The sequence below is a fragment of the Manacus candei genome, unplaced genomic scaffold (genome assembly GCF_025592945.1).
Source record: "Manacus candei isolate 608988 ecotype Guabito, Panama unplaced genomic scaffold, ASM2559294v1 h1tg000017l, whole genome shotgun sequence".
Taxonomy (NCBI): domain Eukaryota; kingdom Metazoa; phylum Chordata; class Aves; order Passeriformes; family Pipridae; genus Manacus; species Manacus candei.
In genome coordinates this window covers 30,643,158-30,666,914 of record NW_026138065.1, presented here as the reverse complement: position 1 = coordinate 30,666,914, position 23,757 = coordinate 30,643,158, and the positions used below count along the sequence as shown (strand labels likewise).

Genomic DNA, 23,757 nt, shown 5'->3' with positions numbered 1-23,757 from the left:
AGGTTTCTGAGCTGGAAGGACTGATGGTGGCAGTAGCAGACAGAATTTTACAAGACAAGCTCAGGAGAACAGGACAGCGATGAAAACACTAGGGAAATCCAAGGCAGTCCAAATCCGTGGTTGGGTAAAAGGGGCGATACCACCACGGAGCAAAGTGAGGAGGATCAAGCTTCGTTTACATTGTTTGAGGCAGAGTTTGCCGGTGACTCATCCCCGAGGTCGGAGCTGCCCCGAGCTCTGGCCGCAGTGAGTGTTCCCCTCCCTCACACTCGAGTTGGCCTTTTTAGTGCTGTGCTCACCAGCTGACACTTGGCTCTGTGCTTCCCACGCTTTTCCGTGGAAAGGGACAGTATCCCATCAGCTCAGCACTGATGCCTGAGCTCACAAACTTAACACGTGGCTGGAAATAATAGCTGCTAAGTGGTTTTCTTTAAAAGGCCTTGCTGGTAGCCCTGTTGAAACATTAGATTATTCACTGTTTTAAAACACACAGAATTGTTTATGTTTTTTTTCTAATCAATTTTGAGTTTCCTTCACCTTGTAAATTAACAAAAGGGGTGTGTGGGAGGGTTAAACAGTTCCAGTTTTAAGAAATTTTTGTTAAAGAGCTATTGGTACTTTCAAAAGATTCATTCCTCTTTCATCCAAGTATTAAAATTCTAGAGCCAACACCTGCTTCGTATCTTGAATTCATTTGCATACATCTAAAAATGTGATGAATCAGGTTAAAATGTAAGGACTCCAATGCTTCCAAGAAACTACATGCAAGTGTTCTGCCTAACTCCCTCTTTAGTGCAGGAGCTTTATCCCCCAGTTGTTCACTTTCTAATATGTTGGTCTACATTGAGTACCCCACTCCTTCCCCCAACACAACAGCAGAGGATGATCTGTTATGTTTTAAAATAATTGTTTCAAATTGCTATGCACATAACTGATGCTCAGATAGGATTCTAAAAACCATTCAAGCAGCAACCCAAAAAGCTTCATTAAAAGCCAATTTCAGTGTGCTCTATGTTGAAAAATGTAGTCTGAAAGAAAAATTTAATGATATTTTTTCTAGTCAATGTAAAGGTAGCTTCCTGTTAATGTGAGAGTCAAAAGTAAAGGATGCCACAAAAATCACAGAATTATAAAATGGTTTGGGTAGGAAAGCACCTTAAAGATCCTCTAGTTCCAACTCCCCCGCCATGGTTGCTCAGAGCCCCCATCCAGCCTGGCCTTGAACACTTCCAGGGGATGGGGCATCCATAAAAATACAGAACTCCGAAATCTCCTGCATTCAAGTGATGCTTTAACAGGATAACTGTTTATGTATTAAGAAACACGGTGCATCCTTTGCTGCAGAGTACACAACACACACAGAGTCATCTGCAAAGGGTCCAGACACTATTAGAAAGGCTGTACATCTCTTAGGAAGGAGGTGTTGAGCACTTCTAGAATCTAAGTGTTTACCTAAATGTTTAAACCTCTATTTAAAAAGCTGATTTTTCAGATACTCTTAAAATACTGGTTCAAAGTTTTAACTAACAAAAAACCAGACCACAGTGTGGTCACAGAGAGCCCAATTTCCACGTATTCTTCAAACATGAGATCATTATAAACAAGAACATTGCTAAGGTGTTGGGGGAAATATTTTTTGTAAATAAAACATGTTCTGAAATTAATTTCAAATGTTTCCAGGTTAATTTCTTCTCATAAGAATGGATTGCAGAGATCTCAAAATAAAACAGACCTTCAGCAAAACTCTCACCCCTATCTACAGTCTCATCTGATTCACGAATATAACGTTTCAGAGTAGCAACCAAGTCAGCCATTTCAGTCTTGGAGATCGGATTTCAAAAAGATGACGCCCTTGAGAACACATTCAACCACTTGTCTTGTATATGCTTACACACAGCTGGCCTAATCCTTTTCATGACTTCAGATGTGTCATTTACAATTTCCTAAGTTAGAAAAGAGATACTAGTCTCCTTACCCTAAAAATCAAACCGCACTACAATATAGTGTTTATACTAAACATACTATACTGTGAAGTATTTTTTTACTCTACTACAAAGTAGTTTTCTCCACATCTTTTTTGTTATGATAAAATTTGCTTGTGGATAATTTGACATCAAATTTAACATCAAATTTTCACCATGTCAAACGGCACTAGGTTTTTAGTAATTTCTGGGACATGGCACAGCAGAGAAACAAAACTAAACCATGTTAAGGAATCCAACAACACTAATTCACCCACTGAAAAGAACTAATGTTTTAAAAATAAAAGGATAAAGAATATACTTGACTATTCAACGGTGTGCATCCTCTGCGTGGTATCCTGAATTTGCTTCATGTAACTTAAACACAAAATTATTCTTATAAAACAAGACCACCAAAGCAGCAAGTGCACCACCAGGCAGAGGTTACAAACCAATGCCACCATGCAAACAGCATAAATACATTTCTGATGTCTCCCATGATCTAAACAACCATATACTCAACACACATTTTAACCACAGATATAATGCAAAAATCCTCACTTTTTCTGCAATAAATAGAGGCAAACAAGCTCAGTAATAAACCTTTAGGCTGCCAGTTGCTACCAACAAATACAGCTTGGTCTAGAATCAGAAGTTAATGATGGCAACACACTACTTAGAACTCTGATAGAGACATGACTAGTTGAAAAAAAAAACCCTCTTCAGAAACCAATGGAGCAGTAATCTAAGATTGATACATACGAAAACACTACAGAAGTCTTCATCAAAAATGAAACTCCAATCACATATCCATATTTAACAAAATAGTAATACTGGGAGCATATCACAGCCATGCACTGCTGTGGACAAAGATTCTCAAGTGTTTACAAACTGATGACTCAAATTATATGTATTAGGCATAGAGGACTCGCAAATTACCAGCTAAAGCCTCCTTTCTCTGAAAAAATGTATTTAGACAAAGATTCCCCAGTGATTATTTATTTCATGTAATGGTTTGAGGTCAATTATGATGAGCACTGTGAAATCAATCTAGGAAACAGTCCCTATCTTGAATTTCCCTGTTTAAAAACAAAATTCGATTCACCCAAGATGAGGAATTTTATCAAGTGGTCCAATAAGATGCATACACAGGTCTACACATGTTTTAGGGCTGAAGAAAAAGCAGCTAAGAATAGGTGCCCTTAGCATAACACCACAGGGACATTTCACAAGACAACCCTTTCTTTGGTCAGCCTTAGGCAAGAAATACTTTGTTATTTTTACAGGGTAGACTAAACCCCTTGAGAGGGAGCAATGAACTTTATTCTCACGTGGCCAAAAGCAAGTAACACCAAGTGGTTTCTCACCCACCTGCCTGGCTGCAAGCATACACAGGAAAAAACTGCTCTTTTAGTCTCAACCTCTCTCTCCTCTCAGGGCACAAAGCCAGTTTAGGCACCCTACAACATACTTCACTCCTAACACAGTACTGACTGCAACACGAGCTGCTCTGCATCTCTGAGGAACTGGCACCAGGACTGATGGAAAAGCCCCAGGGGTTGAAACTATCAGTTATAACACTTCACCCTACAGACATCAGAACTATCAGAAGTTTGTTTCATATTCTAATGGGAAAAAAAAAAACAACAAAACAAAACAAACAAAAAAGCAAAACAAACAAACAAAAATCAAACAAACAAAAAAACAACCAAAAAAACCACTTTAAGTGATTTTTATTTTAAAGATGGACTGATTTTTGAGTTTACAATGAAACAGCAAAAGCTGTATCATTTCCAAAGGTATCTTTAACCCTTTTACTCTTTCAGTTAGTAAATAAACTGCATAACATACATGACAGCTGTACATATCCATCTCCATCTAACATTACAATGTTAGCAAGCAAAAAAAACTTACAGTGTGAGCACATTTCCAAGGGGTAGCTTGCCTCATTTCCCTGAAACACAACAAGAAAAACAGAACAAAGTTGCAATTATTCCCAAATTAGCTTTGAGAAACTATTTAAAGTTTCAGCACTGTAAAGGTCTCGGGTAATACAAGTTACATTGTTCTTAAAAGATATATCTTTTAGACCCACCAGTCATGGACAGTGTTTTATTTGGATAGATCTATGTTACCAAAACATACAAAGAAATATGAAACCATTGAGAGATCTCCCAGATGAGAATTCCCATGAAAATGTCAGTGCACACAATTACAGTAAGAACTTCAATCCCATATTCTAAACTCAAAAAAACAAACACTTAAATATTGAGCAATTGCTACTTTTGAACTTAAAAATATTTAATTTCAAAACTTTACCGAGCCTGCTTTACTATTTTATTTTCTACATAGAAACAGACATGTCCTTATGAATTCCGATGACAAATCTTACTCAATTACCAGAAGAAAAGTGTAGTATATTTTTTCCCCTGAGCCACATGCCCATTCCCCCCAAAAAGGATTCACACAGGAAGAATGAAGCAAAAGAAGTGTTTTACATGACCAGAAATTCCGACATGACTGCTTTACATTTCATTATTTTTGTAATGTACTAAGTTAATATGTTCCTGTTTTGTAGCCAAATGGAAAGTCAAACCACGATTTTTAATCCTTGCTAAACTACAACGCAGCAATAGCACAAAAAATTAAAACTCTGAGAGTACCAACACTTGAAATTTGCACACACTGAAATCAAGATGAACTGCTGACACAAGAACGCCAAAAGACACTAAAAGTTGATGTTTTCCCCCAAATGGAGCCAGAGATCACAATACACACATACTTAATGACTTGTATGAAACCATTAGCAAGGGAGTGACCAGATGACTGAAGGGATTCATAACCATTTCAAAAAAAAAAATCTTTTTAAGGGAGTGTTTTACACAAGAAAACAAAACATATTTCAGATGAGTCTAAGACACGTTCTATTCAGCAGTGATTCTCTCACAGTGTAGAGCACAAGGGATTCCACAGCTGAGCACTTGCTCATCAAAATAATACAAAATTGAACAGAAATAGAGATTACTTGACAGAAGAGGAGAAAAAAAAGGAAGAACTACATTTAGCCTGGAAGCATGAGGCTGCATTTCCTAATTAGGTCAGAGAGGGGCAGAACAAACATCTCGTGAATCTAAACATGTCTGAGAAGAGATGTGTTGCTGGGGGGGGGGGTAGCATTTCTTTTACCTCCAGTACACTTTCACTTTGCTTATCCCCCACAATCCACAAGCTCTGTAGCTTCTTTAAAAAAGTTCATGCATTTCCTTTGTAAGAGCAGCAACAGATATAGCCTTAACTTCTTCCCCAATGCCTACTCAGAGCAAGACAAAGTAGCAGAATAAGAAACGTAGATGAGGACCATCAGGTCCCTAAAAATTCAGAAGCATGACTGAGGTATTCTGCAGGGAATCCAGGAGAACAGTGTCACATGGAAAATCTTGGATGGAACCCAACCAAAGTCTCAGGAAAAACAGCAAAGACCAAAACAGACAGCAAAAGGCAAGTGTCTGTATATGAATATGAAAGGGTAGGGGATTTAAAACGGGGGGAAAAGCAGAATTTTGAAACAAAAAGAAACAGGAACCAGGGGATCCAGCTAGGCTGCTCAAGACACGAGGTCATGAAGAGGCAAGAAAAACACCAGACTGGAAGGCTGCAAATTAAAGGAGAAAGTTGAATTAAAACCAGTGCATTTATGCACATGCACACAAATAAACAATCATAATTACATTAGAAGACTATTCTGGGCATTTACATCGTTGTTCAGGTGTTGGGAAAAGTTAATTTCTAGTAATCAATCAATCTGCCTAAAGAAACATAAAATGCTTTTGAAAACTGAGCAGGAAAAAATGAAAAAAGGGGAATCATTTTCAGTTCATGAACTAAGTGTAACATTTATAAGGAGCCTCACTATGCATCTAGATGCACATGCTAAGCCATAATCAAGTTATGTAAATGGAGTAGTCTAAAAAAATATTTGGAGAGCAGAGAAAAAAGTGAAATAAACTTCAGCTTAGCTTTTCTGTGAAATAAGTTACTGCTAAGAAAAAGTGTTAAGAATACTTACCTATCCAGGGCTGGATCTTGGATACCTAAAAAAGCAGAAAAATCTAGTAAGTGACAATGTAAAAATTACATGATTATTCCATATTTGCCATATAGTACTTAAATAAAGTATTTTAAAAAGTAGTTACCTGGTACTGATGTGCTGAATTTTCATCTTGTCAGGAGGATCCAGAAGTCTACTAAAACTTAAAAAGCTGTTGGTTGCAGGGTTTTTTGGTGCAAATATCTGAGCTATTCATGCCAAGATTCCTGTTTGCACAGCTGTGACCTGGACAAACACAAAGGTGTTGCTCTATACCAAAGCCTTGATCTTCAGAGATGAAGATGAATTATTTAGTCTTGGGGGCAGGAATTTTTCATCATATTCTGAGCAGCTGTACAAGAAGGTCACTTGTCCCCAAATACAATCAGTCTGTGTACCCATGAGACAGAAGATAAGCCCTGAAACACAAGCACTAAGTACTTTGTTGCTTAAGAAAAAAGAATTGTTTAAGAGTAGTAGGGAGTAAGTAAAATGGAAGGTTAGAGGTATAACCACATTAACATGTTATGAAAGCAGGGAGGGAAGCACAGCTACAAGACTTCATCAAGTACCTAAAGAGCCCTTTAAGAAAAGAGAAAGAAACCAGGTACACATTTTCATCTGAACAGTTTTAATAAAAAGAATTACCCAAGTTTAACACTAGGATGAGACAGCATTCTAAAGAATGCTGAAAAATACAGTGATTAGACGCGCTAACAGAATTTGAAGTTACTGCAAAACATAACCATAATTATACACTCTATTCAGTAAAATAACACTGCACTGAAACTTTATTTTATAGTTTTCAGATAATGATACTCCTTTATAAAGACAAAAGCCACTGTAAAATGTCCGAAGATGTCATTTTATCTCTGATAAAGTAGTTGATTTATACAAGAGTAACAAGGTTCTGATACAACTCATAAGATCATCAATTTTAAAACCTCATTATAATATTAGTGTTTCCTACCAGATACATTTAGTATACCTCACACAAAGTGAGATTATCCTCTCCTGTACAGCATATCAGCACATTTAGAAATGAGTGACACATGGTTTGTTGAAGAAATGCAGCTTTTACAGAGTCAACACTCCACAACAGATTTACTTGGCACCTACGCCTAGTGTAAAACACGCCTTCCTCAGCGGCATCTGGGCATCACCACCACACTGCTGCTCTTCTCTCCACCTGCCCCATTAGAACAAGGGGCTGGAACATTACAGATACTTTGAACAGCCTTATCCTTTTAGAATAATCTTGCAATTTTCTTGCATGCTGTCAGAGCCCTATGAGTTATTCCTGCTTAAACAGCCGCAAAATCACGACTTGTAGATAGAAATAAACACAGATCAAGGAACAGGCCAGAACTTACTAACAGAAGGCTGACCCAGTTCTGAATACTGCAGGAACACCTGTTTCCCAGAGAGAAGTCAGAACACATCACTAAAGTAGTTCAGAAGTCTACATGACACGTATTGTGTTCCTTTAAGAACGAAAGTGTTCTTTGCAATTTTCTTCTCAACTAAGTACTCTTTTCTCCTTTCACCAGCTGTGCCTTTTGACTGATTAAAGATAGCCTCTTGACAGACTTAAGTCTTTATTTCTTCTGTAGTTTATTCTCAAAAACGTGTTTCTTGATTTTTCTTTCCCTGGCAGTTATTTCAAATACGAAACACTCTCTCTTCTTAAGATCAGTTTTGTACATGCTCCTCCAAGGTAAGATAGTTAAGGGCAATTATCTTGACAAGCTTCCTCTTAGTGAAAGACATGATCTGTGGATAGAAAATAAAAGAGGAAATTAGCAATTAGCAACAGAGTCTCAATTCTTAGCTGAAGCTGCTTATACAGAACAGCTTGTACACAGTAAGACATGCCACTGCAAAGCAGTTCTTCAGCATACATTAGTACAACACTGTTTCTAGGTCTGTTTGATTGTATGTTACTTTTGTGCATGATGCACATCTTTTTGTCAGTAGTTCAGAGACTTAAAGTACAGTGTCAGTCTTTAATTAGTTTTCTGTTTTTATATAAGCAGAAATTGTGTTTGAATGCCAGCAAGCCACAACGTCACCTTAGGACTAATCTCAAATTTAGTTCTCCAGTGGGGATTTGTGAGTGACTACAAATGAAAATTAACTCCTGGACAGCTTAAAAAGTTACATTGTTTCAAAGATTCCTATTTGTTTCCACAGCCAGACAATGAATTAATTCAACAAGGGGCAAGAGTGGTCTCTAATCTGTTGAGTACATGTACAGTAGTTGTCCAAGATTTACTCCTTTCTGCAGTGACAAAGCTCATCCTTGTAAATGGCCTTAAACATGCAAACTGCCTTGTCACACCTCTGCACCAGATGTTTCTGCATTTGTGTATTTGGTGCAGGGGCATCTCATGGGGTGTCAGCAACTCTTGTATGTTGTGCTTTGTGCATCTGCTCCTACACCTTCTACCTTACTAATTATCTTTGTTATCACAAGAAAGAAACTACAGGGGGCAAGTGAAGCAGTTAACCAAGCCATGTCAGCTGGGGGTATTATCAAGATAATCAGCTCAACTCTCAAGTTACACAAAAAGCTGGTTTCCATCATCCACTTCTACAACTAGAAGAGAATGGAAGTGTTAAGAAGAGATGGAAGAAGCTGGCAGTCAATATTTAAGAAGAGCCTATGCATAAGACCCTTCTCCCTGTTCCACAAACACACCAAATGCTTCTCCATCTTTTCTCATTCTTTCCCATACCACCAAAATTAATGATTGATGAAAATTACCTGTTGCAGAGAATTCTTCCTGCTCCTCGTCCTCCTTCAAGCTCATTTTCCATGTATTGCCATTTTCACAAAGCTTTAACAATGAGGAACTGCCAGCTTGGTGAAGAGTTTGGTTTTGGTTTGGGGTTTTTTTTAAACAATCATTGTTTAATGTGTTAGTAGAGCTTTGGCTGTCAGAGGCTGGCACTGTATCCTTCATCAACAAACAGCAGGCAAGTTGGCAAACTAGAAAGGATGATATATGTTAACAAGCTCTACAACACTTTTGCATGAATAGAGCATGTCACAGACAGATCCAGAGATGCATCCACACTGGTTTAAAATGAATTTCACACAAAGCCCAGGAGGCTTTAAGACACTTTATTATTAGAATTTCTGAATTAATGTTGGTCACAAAAATATGCAAGATCTCACCTACTGTAATTTATACATTTCATATGTGACTTACCAGAGCAATTAAAGCCTAAAAGTTTACTAAAGCACAGATGAAAGACATACCCAAAGTTTCTGTAGACGCCACAAGAAATACAGTTTAAAACAAGAAAAGCAAGAATAAGATTTGAGTGGAAAAAACCAGCAAGAAAACCACTTATCTACCCTGTTCAGAAGCAGTATTAATATACTTATACTTGGCCTTCTTTTGCTAAATCTAATTAGAAGAAAAAAAAAACCCACACTCAAACAAACCCAATACAGAGAAGTTGTGTCAGCCCAAGAGGAGTCTGTGAATCAAGAAAAACATGTCACCGATTATCTTCCAGTTATTTAACAGGAATATCCAATTTATACATTACAAAAGGAAACTTGTAAAGGAGATGTCATTGATAAGATCAGTAAGGAACTTGGCATTTGTGTCTGACATGGAGTAATTAAGTCACCCTTTAGGCTTTTTATTACAGACACTACAGAAATGTGCTAAGAACTGGGATATTCCAAATTACCCAAAAACAAGACTGGACTTAATATAAGAGCTGATAATAGTGCAGACTAACTGCCAAAATTTAGAAAGTAACATTAAAACAACTTGGTGACTTCTATATTGTTTTATGCAAAGCAACTACTAGGTACTCACTTTGCATAGAAGTATTCAGGCACAGAGAGAGCAACTTGGAGAGAGCAACACTTCCTCCTTGGAATTAGCAGCTCTCCAGCACAAGACTTCTACTCAAATACAAAGAAAATAAATCCACCTCTCAGTTTCTTACGATCATACAAATGTTAAAATATTGTGATGCAAAAGAATTAAGTGAAGCCAAGAAATGAGAGTATAACATTAGAAGGCCTGTGGAAGTTCCAAGCAACTTTAGAGCAGCAACAGTTTCATTGTTGACCCCAAATTCTCAGCCTAGTTTCTACGTTTCTAAGATCATGACCTAAAAAAGGAATTAAAGAAATAGATAAAAATGCCTGACACCCACCTCACATTCAGTAAGTTCCAAAATTAAATATCTCCTAGCAGTATGCTGTACTACACTTGCCAGTCTTACATTATATTTCCAGGTCACCAACAAATCCATTCATCCTGAAGCAGGGATAGCATGACAGCAGTTTAAGAGGCAAGGCTTACAGGCTGAATCCAACTCAGATGACAATTTATTGAGTCTCCACAACTACACAATGTTCACCACTTCAGCCCTGCTTATACTCCATTAATTGCTGCAACCAAAGCTGTGGAAGAATCCCATGACATTTTATAGCCACCAAGTTGACTGTCCAAAAGTCCAAAATAGTTTCTGGCACTGGACTGTCAAATCTGGACACCTTGTTAACCTTTGGTGTGAACATTCAGTTGCAGACATGTCCAAGAGACTGAATTAAACTGGATAAAAACAAGCAAGGAATTCTTGTAGGTTATCCAGAAAACTATGGGATTAAAGAAAAGTAAATAAATAAGGAAAGAAAAGACAAGGAAGAAAAACAAAGAGGCAGCAGTAATGGCACCAGGCAAGTAGCACAGACCACAAGTGTGACAGTAAAGGATTTGGGCATTTCTTTACGAAAGAGCTGTGCTCCTCTGCACTTCTTTGAGTAAAAACTACTATTAAAATCATTGATTTTTATTATTAACACAAATCCAACAGCTAGAACTTCCATCATATATTGAATTCACAGAATGGCATTGGGTTATGAAAGAAATACAGAATATGGTCTTTACCAAATAAATCCTGCAATGGTCTGCTTACAAAGGAATGAACAGCATTTTTATGGAAGAGTATCCACCATTTGTTTCTTTAATTCTTTAATCAATCAGCAACAAGGTGTACATTGTAGCAGTGGATTATAGTTATTTTCTCCTGGACCACTGAAGACAAGATACAGCAACAAGAACAAACTATGAAATTTATGTAGTGACCTTAAATCTTGATACTTAGATTATCTTGGGTGCAATGACACCGTGCATGCAGGACAACCAGAGGAACCAGGTCCAGTCAGCAGGGGTTCATGACAGGCAGGTCCTGCTTGACTAGCCTCACCTCTTCCTATGACAGGCTGACTCACCTGGTGGATGAGGAAAAGGCTGTGGGTGTGGTTTACCTGGACTTCAGACGAAGCCTTTGACACTGTTTCCCCAGTTCTCTCGGAAGAACTGCCTGCTCATCGGTGCACTGTTCACTGGGTAAAAAACTGTCTGGATGGCCGAGCCCAGAGAGTGGTGGGGAATGGAGTTACATGCAGCTGAAGGCTGATCACTAGTGGTGTTCCCTGGGGATCAGTTTTGGGGCAGGTCCTATTTAATATCTTTGTGATTGATCTGGATGAAAAGATTGAGCACACCCTCAGTTTGCAGACTAAACCGAGTAGGGTGGGAGTGTCAATGTGCTGGAAGGTAGGAAGGTTCTGCAGAGGCATCTGGACAGGCTGGAGCAATGGGTCAAGGCCAATGGTGTGAGGTTCAATAAGGTAAAGTGCCAGGTGGGCCCTGCACTTGTGTCACAGCGCTCCAGGCTGGGGGCAGAGTGGCTGGAAAGTGGCCCAGAGAAAAAGAACCTGGGTGGTTGAACATGAGCCCAGGAGGCCAAAAAAGGCCAATGGCATCCTGGTCTGTATCAAAAACAGCGTGGTCAGTGATTGTCACCTGTACTCAGCACTGGTGAGGTTGCACCGAGCAATCCTGTGCTCACTTTTGGGCCCCTCGCTTCAAGAAGGGCATTGGGATGCTGGAGCAAGTTCAGAGAAGGGCAACAAAGCTGGCGAAGGGTATGGAGCACAAATCCTATGAGGAGCACCTGAGGGAGCTGCAGTTGTTTAGCCAGGAGAAAAGGAGGCTCAGGGATGACCTTATCACTTTCTACAACCCTGGAAAGGAGGTTGTAGCCAGGTGGGGGTCAGTCTTTTCTCCCAGGCAACCAGGGATAGGGGAAACAGCCTCAAGCTGCACAGGGGAGGCCCAAGTCAGGTAACAGGAACAATTTCTTCACTGAAAGAGTGGTTAAACATTGGAACAGGCTCCCCAGGGACGTGGTGGAGTCACTGTCCTGGAAAGTGTTCAAAAAAGCGAACGGATGTGGCACTTTGCGGCGTCTTGCAATATGGATTAGTGGGCATGGTGGGATTCACTCAAAGGCTGGACTTGATGATCTTGGACAGCTTTGCCAACCTTAATGATTCGATGATTATTTTGTACCTTCCTTTGAGCTGTTAAGAGGTCCCTGGCTATACAGAGATAAAGGATTCAACAGTCAGCAAGCTTTAGGATGCACCCTAAATAAATAAAAAAATAAGCACACAAAAAAAACCCCATACACAAAGGAAAAAAAACCAAAACAAACAAAAAAAACCCCTTTGAACTTGCTTTTAAGTTATTCCAAGTGGTTTTGGGACATATTGGCTATTATGTATCAACTATGACTGGTAACTGGAAAAAAACATAGGGCATGAGGAAAAAAGGTTGCAGGAAGGCTCCTTTATTTCATTTAGAAATTTCAGTAATGATTTAACTTATCTGACTCAGCTATAGCCCCATCTTTGAAGCTCCCTATGTTGAAGATTCTAAACCAAGAGTGTCAAATAGAGAGAAACTGAAAACTGCCATCATCTAATTCCTGCACCTTAACGCAAAAATGTAATTTTTCAAATATTAATTTGCCAAGGGATTGCTAACCTGCTCTCCTCTACTTTTTCTTCACATACACAAACATTAGCCAAACCTTGATCCCACAGGAGCTGAAAAACCGAGAAGCATGTTTTTAATGGCCCGGAAAATGTAATAACTGAAGTGTCAAATGCTTTAGGAGTCTAATAATCTTTTCTCTTTGAACAAAAAAATCATCTAAAAGAGCTGGAAAAAACATCCAAGTTTCATTTGGGATTAAAAACAAACATTGTAATTAGTTAACACATTATTGTCCAATCAGGGTTTCCTTTGAAGAGGTAGAGGAATTTTCCATTTTCTGGCAGGCACAGTTTTCAAGAGGATACAACTTTCTAGCATGATACATCCACAACTCCTCACCATCTCTGTTACAATTCCACTTAGCTGTTTAATACCAGTGACATAAGACTGCCAATCCTGTTCCACCTTCATGTTTGAATACAATCTCCTACAGGAGCCTACAGGATAAACTGTGTTCTCCCCTGTACCTGCAGATGAGTGTGATCATTATCCCTTGAAAACTTACCCCTGATAACTTTTTGCCCAACACTTTCAGTTACATTTCTTGTAAAGTTTATTAGAGTTCTGAAAAACCACTTAACTTGTATCAGTGCTCAGTTGTTATGCACAATCTTAACTCAAAAGTGAAAACTATCGAAGTACAAAAGTTCTTACAGCTGTTGTTAATATTCTAACTCAATACCTCACCTGAATGCTAACCAACAGCAAACATCAAGGAAGGTTACAAGCATTTTGTAGTCAAAAAAGGGCACTGCTGGAAAAAAAAACCAAAATGAAATACAGCTTCTTTTAACTTACCTTAAAAAGGAGAAGATTTCAAGTTTTAAATGCGTTACCCCCAAAGCAGCCTAAACTTGTTAATCCTGCCTCTAAAGAAAACACTCTGACCTTCAGTACTGAAGGAACTCAAAAAAAGATTAATACCTAATTCTTCAACATGGCATTTAAATTGCAGACATCAGAGATAATGAACCAAGGCAAAGGGGATTGCCGGATTTGGGATTACAGTAGAGATCAAGTCGGGCTAAAGCTGTGACAGCACTCTGACATTGTTGTTCATTGCAAGTATGCAGAGTAGGTGTCAAAATTCCCATTACCACATTTAAAACAGAAAGTCTTATTAAAAAAAAACAATCTTTATTTTGGATATACTTATTCCATTTGCTCACAAGAAAACAAGTGATAATTCTTAAGAAGATTCTTCCCTCTCACATGTACGTCAGGTTCTACCACATCCACCTCAGGAGGCAAGAAAGACTGCAAAAGCCTCAGGAAAAGCCTGCAGTTTACTCCTTAGTCACCATCTAATCCAGTCATGCCTCTGCTCAAGCTCTGTCAGTCATTTTAAGGGAAACCACTTGTCCCCTGGCTGGCAGTTGGCCAGTCACTTCTGCTATGCTTTATTTAAATCCTTCACTGTCCACGGGGCTCCTCCAATGTGAGATATTAATGGCTTAAGGCCATCACAGTCAAGTAACTATTCTAGGATATCATAGGGAAGCCCTAAACCAACGAAGCAAGAAGCAAACCTGAAACCAGAGATGGGTACTGATGCCAAAGACTCGACCAGACAGGAAAACTAAAGGAATCAAGGCTATAATTATAAGAGGATTCATCCTTTATCTTCAATACACTGTTTGGCTTTATTAATATTAAAGGAAACACAGACATAAAACCAATTTCAAATATAATATTTTATTCAAATAGAATAGCCCCACTCATTTAAATTTTTAATTTTTTGAATTTCAAGTGCTCAGGGCTGAAAAGCAATCCATAAAGTTTGTCCAGTTACAGCAGGGATTTTATAGTTTATATCCATATACATAAATGCCACAGCTTTTCCTATCTGAACTCACAACTGCTGAGTTTTCAGCAAAAATCCAAACTTGCACGATCTTGAAGGTATGATAAAATATTTGGTTTGATATACAGACACACAACACTATTTACTTAGCAGTAGACAAACAAAAGGTGTCTCCCAGAAAAAAAAATTGTCATCCAAGACAGAATAAGACATACAGATCCAGCAGAAAAACCAAAGAAAGCAGTTTGTCAATCTGCTTAAGAAGAAAGTATGACCAAAGATAAAAACAGTTTTACTGCAAAGTCTTTTTCCTAACTTTGGAGGACAAAAGAAGCCAAGTCAAAGCATACACTGATAATACCATTCATAGATACGTATCTATCCCCACAAACAACCTCACACAAGTTTGAGGAAGACATAATAAAAACCGAAATAACGAGATTACTTTAAACTTAACTCAATAGTTACCTCTGTAATACGTGTGACTATTCACATTTTCTGTTCTATTTTATGATCTCCCTAATAGAGCTTGCAGTATGTCAGGTAGACAAGAGTAAATAAACAGTGCTAGAGACAAACACAGTGAGTTTTTAAAACAAGGTGAGGCAGAGAATTGATTGTGCCACATACAGAAAACTAACAAATTAATCTTATTTGAAGGAGAAAAGCAAAACCTCACGTATATGAGAAACTACAAGCTCTCATACAAAACAATAAGAGCTCTCACTGCAAAAACTTGCACAAACACAGCAATCTGTAAATAAAACTTGAGAGAAAAGCAGTGACAGGAACAGAAGTGTTAACTTTATGAGCTAAGGTACAATTCACAATTTTGCTTTTGGCGGTTCCCAGCTGCTACTCTTTAGAGGCAACAACCCAGCCTGCTTATGCAATCACTTCAGAGCTGCATTTCTAAAGCTTGCATCACTCTCGAAAATTCTCAGAACCCTGTAATTTTAAGTGCATAAATGAATAATGAACTCTCCAAAAGCCAAGGAAAGGAGTTTCCCAGGAAGATTCTGAAGTAACTCAGCTTTTAGCAGGGGAACAATAAAATTCTGCCACCACTAAATCACACTAAGTTCTGATGTAATCAAGAGTTCACACTGGGAAGTCTTTGGGGTAAGACAGGTTGCTCCTCCATTGCCTCTGGAGGAGTCACAAAATATTTACAAGGTACTAATTTATCTGTTCCACTTATGTTAATGTATTGTACAAGCCTCTTCACTGGAGTTTATTCAATTCCTGGAGCTAAGGAGGAGGCAACAGCAGCTTTCTTCTCAACTTTAAAGATAACTGCAATTAAGTTTCTAAATCAATCCACCCCATGACTGTGCTGTTACATGGACTAACCCCACTCTAGTGAAAATGAAATCAAGTTGTCCAGAAAATTTGTAATCTAAGTACACAGAAAGGTAGAAAATACAAAAGACTGCAAGGGAACAGACATATCAATGACAAATTACAAAAAATACCCCACAAACCTGAAACAAACAAAAAACAACCACAAATCTTTATGCATAGCAAAAGTTGAAGAGTTTTAGAGTATTTCAAAGAAGGCAACTCGGTAAGTATGTAGTGCAAAAGCTTATCTAAAGAGTATGGGAGAAAGCATAAAAAGTGACTGCAGTTTGTAAAAAGTGACTAAGGTGTCATGGGATTATCACAGTTAAGGGTGAACATCTTAATAACAAAGAAATTACATCAACTTACAGTTAACAGGATATTAAAGAGAAACAAAAAACAAAGCATATACACTGATCTTGTTCTTTGGGACACTGATGGACATAAACTGGATATCAGACACTTATGATCTTCTCCAATTTAATCACTGCATTAATAAGAAGGAATTTTTTTCCCCTTCATTGGTGAATATGAACATAGAAAATCCAAGCAACTGCACACAGTAAATTGTGTCACACTCCTGTGAAAGAACAACAATTTCAGATTTTTCAAAACATTAAGAGTAAGTATGCAAGCATCACTGAGAACCTGGAGGGACTACAAAGTTGCACAGTTTTCACCAGGAATTAAAATGGATTATACTCAAGCTATTATTTAGCATCTCATACTCTGTCAAATGAAGAAAGATAAAACTACCCAAAAGACTCAAAACATTCATTATGCAGGTAAAATATTTAGTAGGTAATTAAAGCTCTTTCAGCTTCTGCTTTTCTCTGCAACAATTTGGAAATAAAACAGATTTTTCCCAGAAAACAGACAATGCTCCAAACACTTCAACACAAAGCAATAGAAGAGTGGTCCATCCAACAAAACAGAATTAATCACTGGCTGACCTACATATAAATAGGAACAGAACAGTTACTTTACAAGAAGACATTAAATGACTTAAAGCTATATTGAAATATAATTTGCTATCTATAGACACACTCTCAAGAGGCTGCCTTCAATTAGGTCAATTTAATTCTCTGTACTTCCAGGTACTATAAAACCAAGAAGAACTGGGGAACTTCAGCAAACAGCTCTCCAGAACAATCCCAGTAAAAACTCTGCCAAGTTAATTGGTATTCAATATCCCTGCAAAATTAACAGAAATATTAAAAGAATTATATTCTCTGTAATATTTCCAGTCAAGCACTCCTGCTGCTGGATCGATGAGGAGTGTGAAACACAAGCTTTCTTTTCTCTCTTTAGTCATTTGTGGAAATTGGTCACTTAAAGGTACAGTACTTGCTACCATGCTTGCAAACTTAAACTTATTTTTTGAGTAGTCTTCAAAAAGCTAAAAGCAAGTGCTATCAGCATCTGTAGAATCAAAAACTACCTCTTTAAAATACGATTTGTGACACTCCAAATAAAAGGAATGAGTAAAGCTTAGGACAGCACAGTCTTCTGAAGTTTCTGAACTTCCTGAATTTGCTTGTACCAAGAAGATCACATGTAACACTGAAAGCCTGAACTCTATAGGCAAGAAAAAAAACAATCATTATATCAGTTTCCTCCTACTACTCTTCTGCAATGCTGTGAGCATTAGAAAGGAGTAAGAGTACTTCTCTTTGAAGAGAGTTTTCCAAAATGCAGAAAAGGAGCTACAGCAGTCACAGAACCCCAAGTGAAGAAAACAAATCCCTTCCTAATTTCTGCAAGAAATGGCCACAGATCCTTGTGCCTCATCAGATGTATCTCACATCTGTATCAGGCTGAGACAAACATAAAAGATGAGAACGTACATGGAAATAAAAAGGACCATATTATCCTCCAACAGCAGCCAACAAACACATTAATTAATGTATTTGCTCCTCATGTAGCTCATAAAGGTCCCTTGCCACAAACTGTTAACCAAGCTGAGCAAGCAAAGATCACTATCAGTTAGAAAGTAAGTTTAGATGGCTTCATATTTTAGGGGGTTTAGACACAGCAGATTCACTGCAAGTGGTATCTGTAGAGAGGAAAGAAAACAGTAAAGATACATTAACAGATTATGCTGCAACATATAACAGTACTATGCTCCTTAGTGTAAAAGACTACACTGCAGTTGAATAGAATTTTCTGTTCAAGAAGCAGGTTGGAAACAGTCAAGAACAATGTGACCTGTTCATCTTTCTCTACCAATTGATTATCCTAAGTTTTTAGGTTTTACCAGTGTACTCAGCAATGCGTTAAGTGTAAAGGGTAAGGCTTTGGGAACAGTTGCAGATGTATTTTAAATGAATCTGAGAAGGCCTGGAGGAAAAAGAAAGACAATGCAGCTCTACTGCACACAACAGTTTACTAACAGTTTTATTAAAACACCCTTGAGCAGGGAAGTTTAAGTGTCAATTCAGAAAGCACCAGCAGTTCACACAGGCTCTACCACAAGGGTTTAAAACAGGAAAGTCACATAGGCCAGCACACAGTACTGCACAAACAGGCTGCAGAAATAGGTGCTGTCACCAGCCCTTCTTCCCATGTAACAAACTTATAAACAGTTCAGTATCACTTAGTGTGAAAAAGGGAAATATGAGTTTGAAAGGAGGTGAGTGTTCTAAGCCTGCACAACAAGAAGGGAGAAAGGGGAAACAGCACAGTAAAAAAGGTCACAAAGTAGGCCAAGTGTCATTCAGGATCCGTCACAAAAGAGGTTGAAGAACATTGTGAAGAGTTGTGAAAATGACACATTATCTCAAAACAGAAAAGACAGTTCAAAAATGGGATTTGATTTCACAAACTGACAAGAACAGAAATCAATCAGGGAGTCAAAGATGCAGAACTGGGAAAGATGTGCAAATCAAAGGAAGAAGCTGACTGTACTGAAGGGGAATTATTGCACAGATACTGAATTTTAAAAATAGAGATTATTTGTACTCTGGTATTCTTAACCATAGTTAACACTAATCTTAGTTATTTTCTTTGTTTGTTTTGTTTTTTTACTAAAGGAAAATAACTTAATCAGAACTTATTGGTGCCACCTATTAAACTGAGACATTTTAACAAACTCAGGTTTAGTTTATGCCATTCAAGGATTCATGAAGAATTCAGAAAAGAATAAAGATGAGCCATATGGTTTGAAAACAGGCCCTACCAAAACTCTGATACAATACAGAGGGATCAAAACCACTGTAATTACAATATTAAGAATTTTACACAACATTAAACAGGTCTTCTGGGCATTACCAGCTTCCATTCTAAGTGAACACTTAATTGCCAACACTCTAGAACTTCATAAAAATTAGCAATTGGTTTTCTGAAAAAAGATGCATTGCAAATTTCCAACGTCTTCTAATTATCACAGACTTCCCAATGAAAGGAAAGCAAAATGAAATATAGTAAAACATAAAAAATACCACAATGCTTTCAATTAAGGTTTTCACTGCTATGGAGTATTCCAAAACCTCGAAAGAGTTTTCTTTATATAACCTGTGTCATGGAGAAACTACTGACCTATCATAATGCTGAGATGATGTCCATTCAGGAGTTGGTTATATAAAGTAATATTCAAATGTTATTTAAAAGATAGAATATTTTAGGTAAAGTTCTTCAGGGCAGGAACTGACTTGTTTCTTGTATTTATATACAGGAATGTAAATACTGAGTATCAAATAGAGACATCTGTCACTTTGTTACAAGCTAATAAAAGGGTACTCAAAAGATTAAATTAGAATTCCAAGCTAGTTTCAGTAGCTTATAAACAATCATGTCAAATGTTTGAAGAATTATCTAAAATCTCACTACCAACATACTGCCAACATCTGTAAGTAAAAGGTTCGTAGCACTTGCTAAAGAAATGATCCCTTCATCCTGACAGAAGTCAAAGCTCATTAACTGCTGTAACTGGCAACACAACCAGAAACAGCCGTTCCTGAAGAGCTGTAAATTTTTTCAAGTCATAAATGTACATAAAAGCAAGCATAAAAGTACACACAGTGCAGCATTAGAAAAATTACTACTACTTATATGGTCTGCAGGTCCCAAAATAAGTCAAGCAGATGCACCCCTGCAGAGCACCAGTGACTTCCAGTAATAATTCCCAGTTGCTCTCAATCAAGACTCCAGTCCAAGGCTCAGTACAAGTAAGTGCATCCAACCCCCAAAGACCGACCCAACTGTGCATGTGAACACAACCTGCCCTCTGAACCACAGGCTGTCATCTTTCTGCTACTCCTCATCTCCTCTCCTCAGAGGCCATACTTTCCAAAATTTACTGTTTGCAAACCTTAAAGGCAGCAGATAATAAATGTGCATACATTTGTACACCAGTAATACGAACAAGAACACTTCTGATTTTAAAGCAAGGGTTTTAACAGCTCTTTGGGAAACACTGGGTAACATGGATGGACTTCACACACACTGCACAGAAGCAACAGAGCAACAGCTCTTAGGAAGAAGCCAAGATAAAACCTCTGCTAAACCCTGTGCACCCTCTCTCCCTCAAAACAATTTTTCTGGAATCTTCAGATGCTCTGCCCCCTGCTCCAGAGCAGTGAAGTATAACTACATCATGCAATGCCTAAATCCTAAATCACCATCTTCTCCTTCCACTCAATTTTAGTCCCTTTTACACATATGACTTTTTGTTTTCTCACCACGAAGGGACATTTTGTCACCTTCTAACTCACTGTTCCATTTTTTTCAAGGCCTCTCAAACGAGAATTTTTCAGAATTGACCTTTGGCAAACTCAGCTGCACCAACACTAGAGGTGCACTCTAATATCCAAGACTACAAACTTATTAACCTATCATATTTTACAAATTACATGTATTATTAATCTGATTTTTCAATGCACTGTCTGAAATTTAAAAAAAAAAAAAGTGGTACCTAATGCAAACGCTTTAATCTTATTACTAAAATGAACAAACTGTTTTGAATAAAATGTTTCAGGAAAACTAACACTGTTTTTATAAGAATCACAGAACACATTTAAGAATAAGTAAGGAACAGATATTATGCTTGATACCCCTATGAAGAACAGTGATTAGAGTACCAAAATAGCCTATTTAAGCCAAATATAAAAATCAAGTCTATTTATTCATATAGCATTTTTATTATTGCTGTTTAGAAGTTCTTCTATTTATCGTGGGGTTTTTTCCTAGACTTGTTAGCAGATCCACATTCAATAAAGCTTTAATCTAAAAAAATCTGTGAAGTGACACTTCAGCATTACCAACAAAATTGACCCATGACTGCTCAGATACCAAGGTGCTAAGCCTGTTAGCAGTGGCTCAATACTAAATTAAACTTCCCCAAGGGAACATCTTACACACACAGCACTGAAAAGCTGTTCATGCCTGCAGAGTACATGAGTTCTCCTTCACAAGTTCAGGGCTGAAATCATATCCATGAAGTTCAATTAAAAAAAAAAAAAAAAAGAACCTGAAAACAACTCCTTTTAAAGTCCTCTCTGCAAGTCATAGGATCATTGACCAGAGGGAATTCAAGTGACTTCTTTCAACTTCAGTGATGCTATTCAGAACCTACACAGTCAGCAGTGAAACAACAGTTTTTTTGGTTTTTACCACCTATTCCAAAAAACCAAAACACCTGAAAACATACACAGAGGGCTACTCATAGGGTGACAACAGAAAAGAGGTAGAAAAATAGTCTTGTGGCTTCTAGATGCTGAAAATAAAGGGTAAAAAACTTCCATATTTGTCACAAATATACTGGAAGAAGAAAAAGTTCCACAGTATTTAAAAATGATCCAAGGATTATATTCTTGTGAGAATCACAGCCAAATCTATTTTTCCAGTAGCTCAGTGTCTTCCCTGGCTTTCATTTCTGGGCTTCCTATCTGTTGTCCCATTCCTTCCTCTCCTGCCCCTCCCAAATTCTGACAGAATTTCATCAGTAGATGCCTTAACACATTTTTTTTTTTTAAATTCCTACTTTACGTAACTTAGACAATGTTATAAAATGTTGTGGACTTCAAGCTGGCTGAATAAGCACAGTATCAGTTTACTGGGGGAGTTCCTGTTCTTTGCCTAAAGTTTGCCTAAAAACCTTCATCAACACAGACTTTGCAAATATTCACCAACTGGCACAACCTGTTTACAGCTCAGAAGCCAAGATTTTTACTGGCAGTTCAGGAGAAATGTTGTCCTTTAATCCACAGCATTTAAAGGGTTTCCTAGACTTCTTTAATGCAGTTAAGGATTATTTATATCCTGAGGGATTCTTCCTTTATTGTGGAAGGGAGTATCAATAGCAGGGCCAAGTGACTGTCAAGTTACAAGTGAGTCAGATATAGTCTCCAGCATGTTTTGCAGCATCAACAACCCGAATTGCCTGTGGCTGTGGAAGGTACAATCTAGCAGCAATATACAAAAAGTGGTCTTTCTGTTTGTGGAAAAAGCCTAATGAAGTATAGCTACCAAACCCAAACTTTCAAGCTACACAAAATGTTAAGATTAAAAAGAATGGACACTCCAAAAATCACCTCACTTGAAAGACATGGGGTTTATTCTTAGACACACCTGAAACTTAACAAAACAAAACAAACAAAAAACCCCAACTCTGAATAGGAAGACAAGCCATAGTTTAAGCTTAACCCTGGTTAAAGTCACCTCAGTATTACTAAGGAAATACAGTATTTCACACAGTGACCAAAATAATGTAGCTACATCATACATCAGGCAGAACATATTGCTTCTAGTCCTGTATTTCCCCAGAATACCTGAACTGGTACACGGAAAGATCTGTCTGTTCCAGATTAAAAGACCTTGGTTCGTGTCCAAGTCTTTCCCACTTCACTCAGCACATTAAGGCAATCTCTGCAGCCGATCTTTCTGACACTGCTGGTGTCAAGATTACTTTAGGCTACTGACATCGAAGAAACAGAGTAGCTTTTATGGGACATTAAAGGCCCATTTCCAGGTCTAATCTCTAAAGGAAGTTGCTTTAAGTGGCAAACACGGTGTTACAAAGCTGTTGGAAGAAGGTAGCGTGTGACCAAGCTTTTAATGGTTGCACACCATCCCCTGCCCCAAGCCCAATGGACAATACACAGCTCAAGACCTCAAAATATGTAGCAGTTAATTTGATTCAGACATATTTCTTTTCAGAGCTACAAACACATCATCCATTTCCAGTATCACATCCTAATGTTCGCTTCTAAACAATAAAAGAGACCTTGGGTAAGTTATTACCCTGCCATGACCTCAATCCTTTTTCATGTGCAGAACAGGGACAATATTTACCAGCTCACAAGAGCACAGCAAGATATGTTCTTACAGACTTTGGGAAAGAAAGAACATGTTTAAGTAATTTATATAATCAAGTCAGCCAATAAAATTCTTACTGTTTCCAGGAGTTCCAACTTTTTTATATTTTAATTACCATTGGCCTGCAAGTCAAACAACATGCCTATTTTCTAATGGCATCCTACTCAGAGGTTCCAACTGCGTGACCTTTAAGCACAAGCACTTTTCATTCCTCTTTTGATGTAGATCCATGTCTTTCATCATTCCTTCCCCATCACTTCAGTCTTTACTCCCCCATCCTCACAGTGCTTGCTCCTCCAGAAGCAGAGGAGTTTGATCGTGACAAGGACATTGCACAGTAGCACCTTCCCTGTTTCTGCTGATTCT

The 23,757-nt window shown here is 37.9% G+C and overlaps 1 protein-coding gene across 2 annotated transcripts in view; it reads right to left on the bottom strand.

Moving 5' to 3' along the window:
- The window catches only part of PPP3R1 (protein phosphatase 3 regulatory subunit B, alpha), a 39,453-nt gene that overhangs the window by 10,830 nt on the left and 4,866 nt on the right, over positions 1–23,757 (bottom strand). The window contains exons 1-3 of one of the 2 annotated variants that reach the window (XM_051783900.1): positions 6,155–6,247; positions 6,028–6,052; positions 3,876–3,915 (exon numbers count right to left, since the gene is read on the bottom strand). In XM_051783900.1, the coding sequence (XP_051639860.1) occupies positions 3,876–3,888 (13 nt within the window). In that variant the 5' untranslated portion in view covers positions 3,889–3,915; positions 6,028–6,052; positions 6,155–6,247. Of the gene's footprint in view, positions 1–3,875; positions 3,916–6,027; positions 6,053–6,154; positions 6,248–23,757 lie in introns of those variants that run through there. The other variant, XM_051783899.1, reaches the window with a different exon arrangement.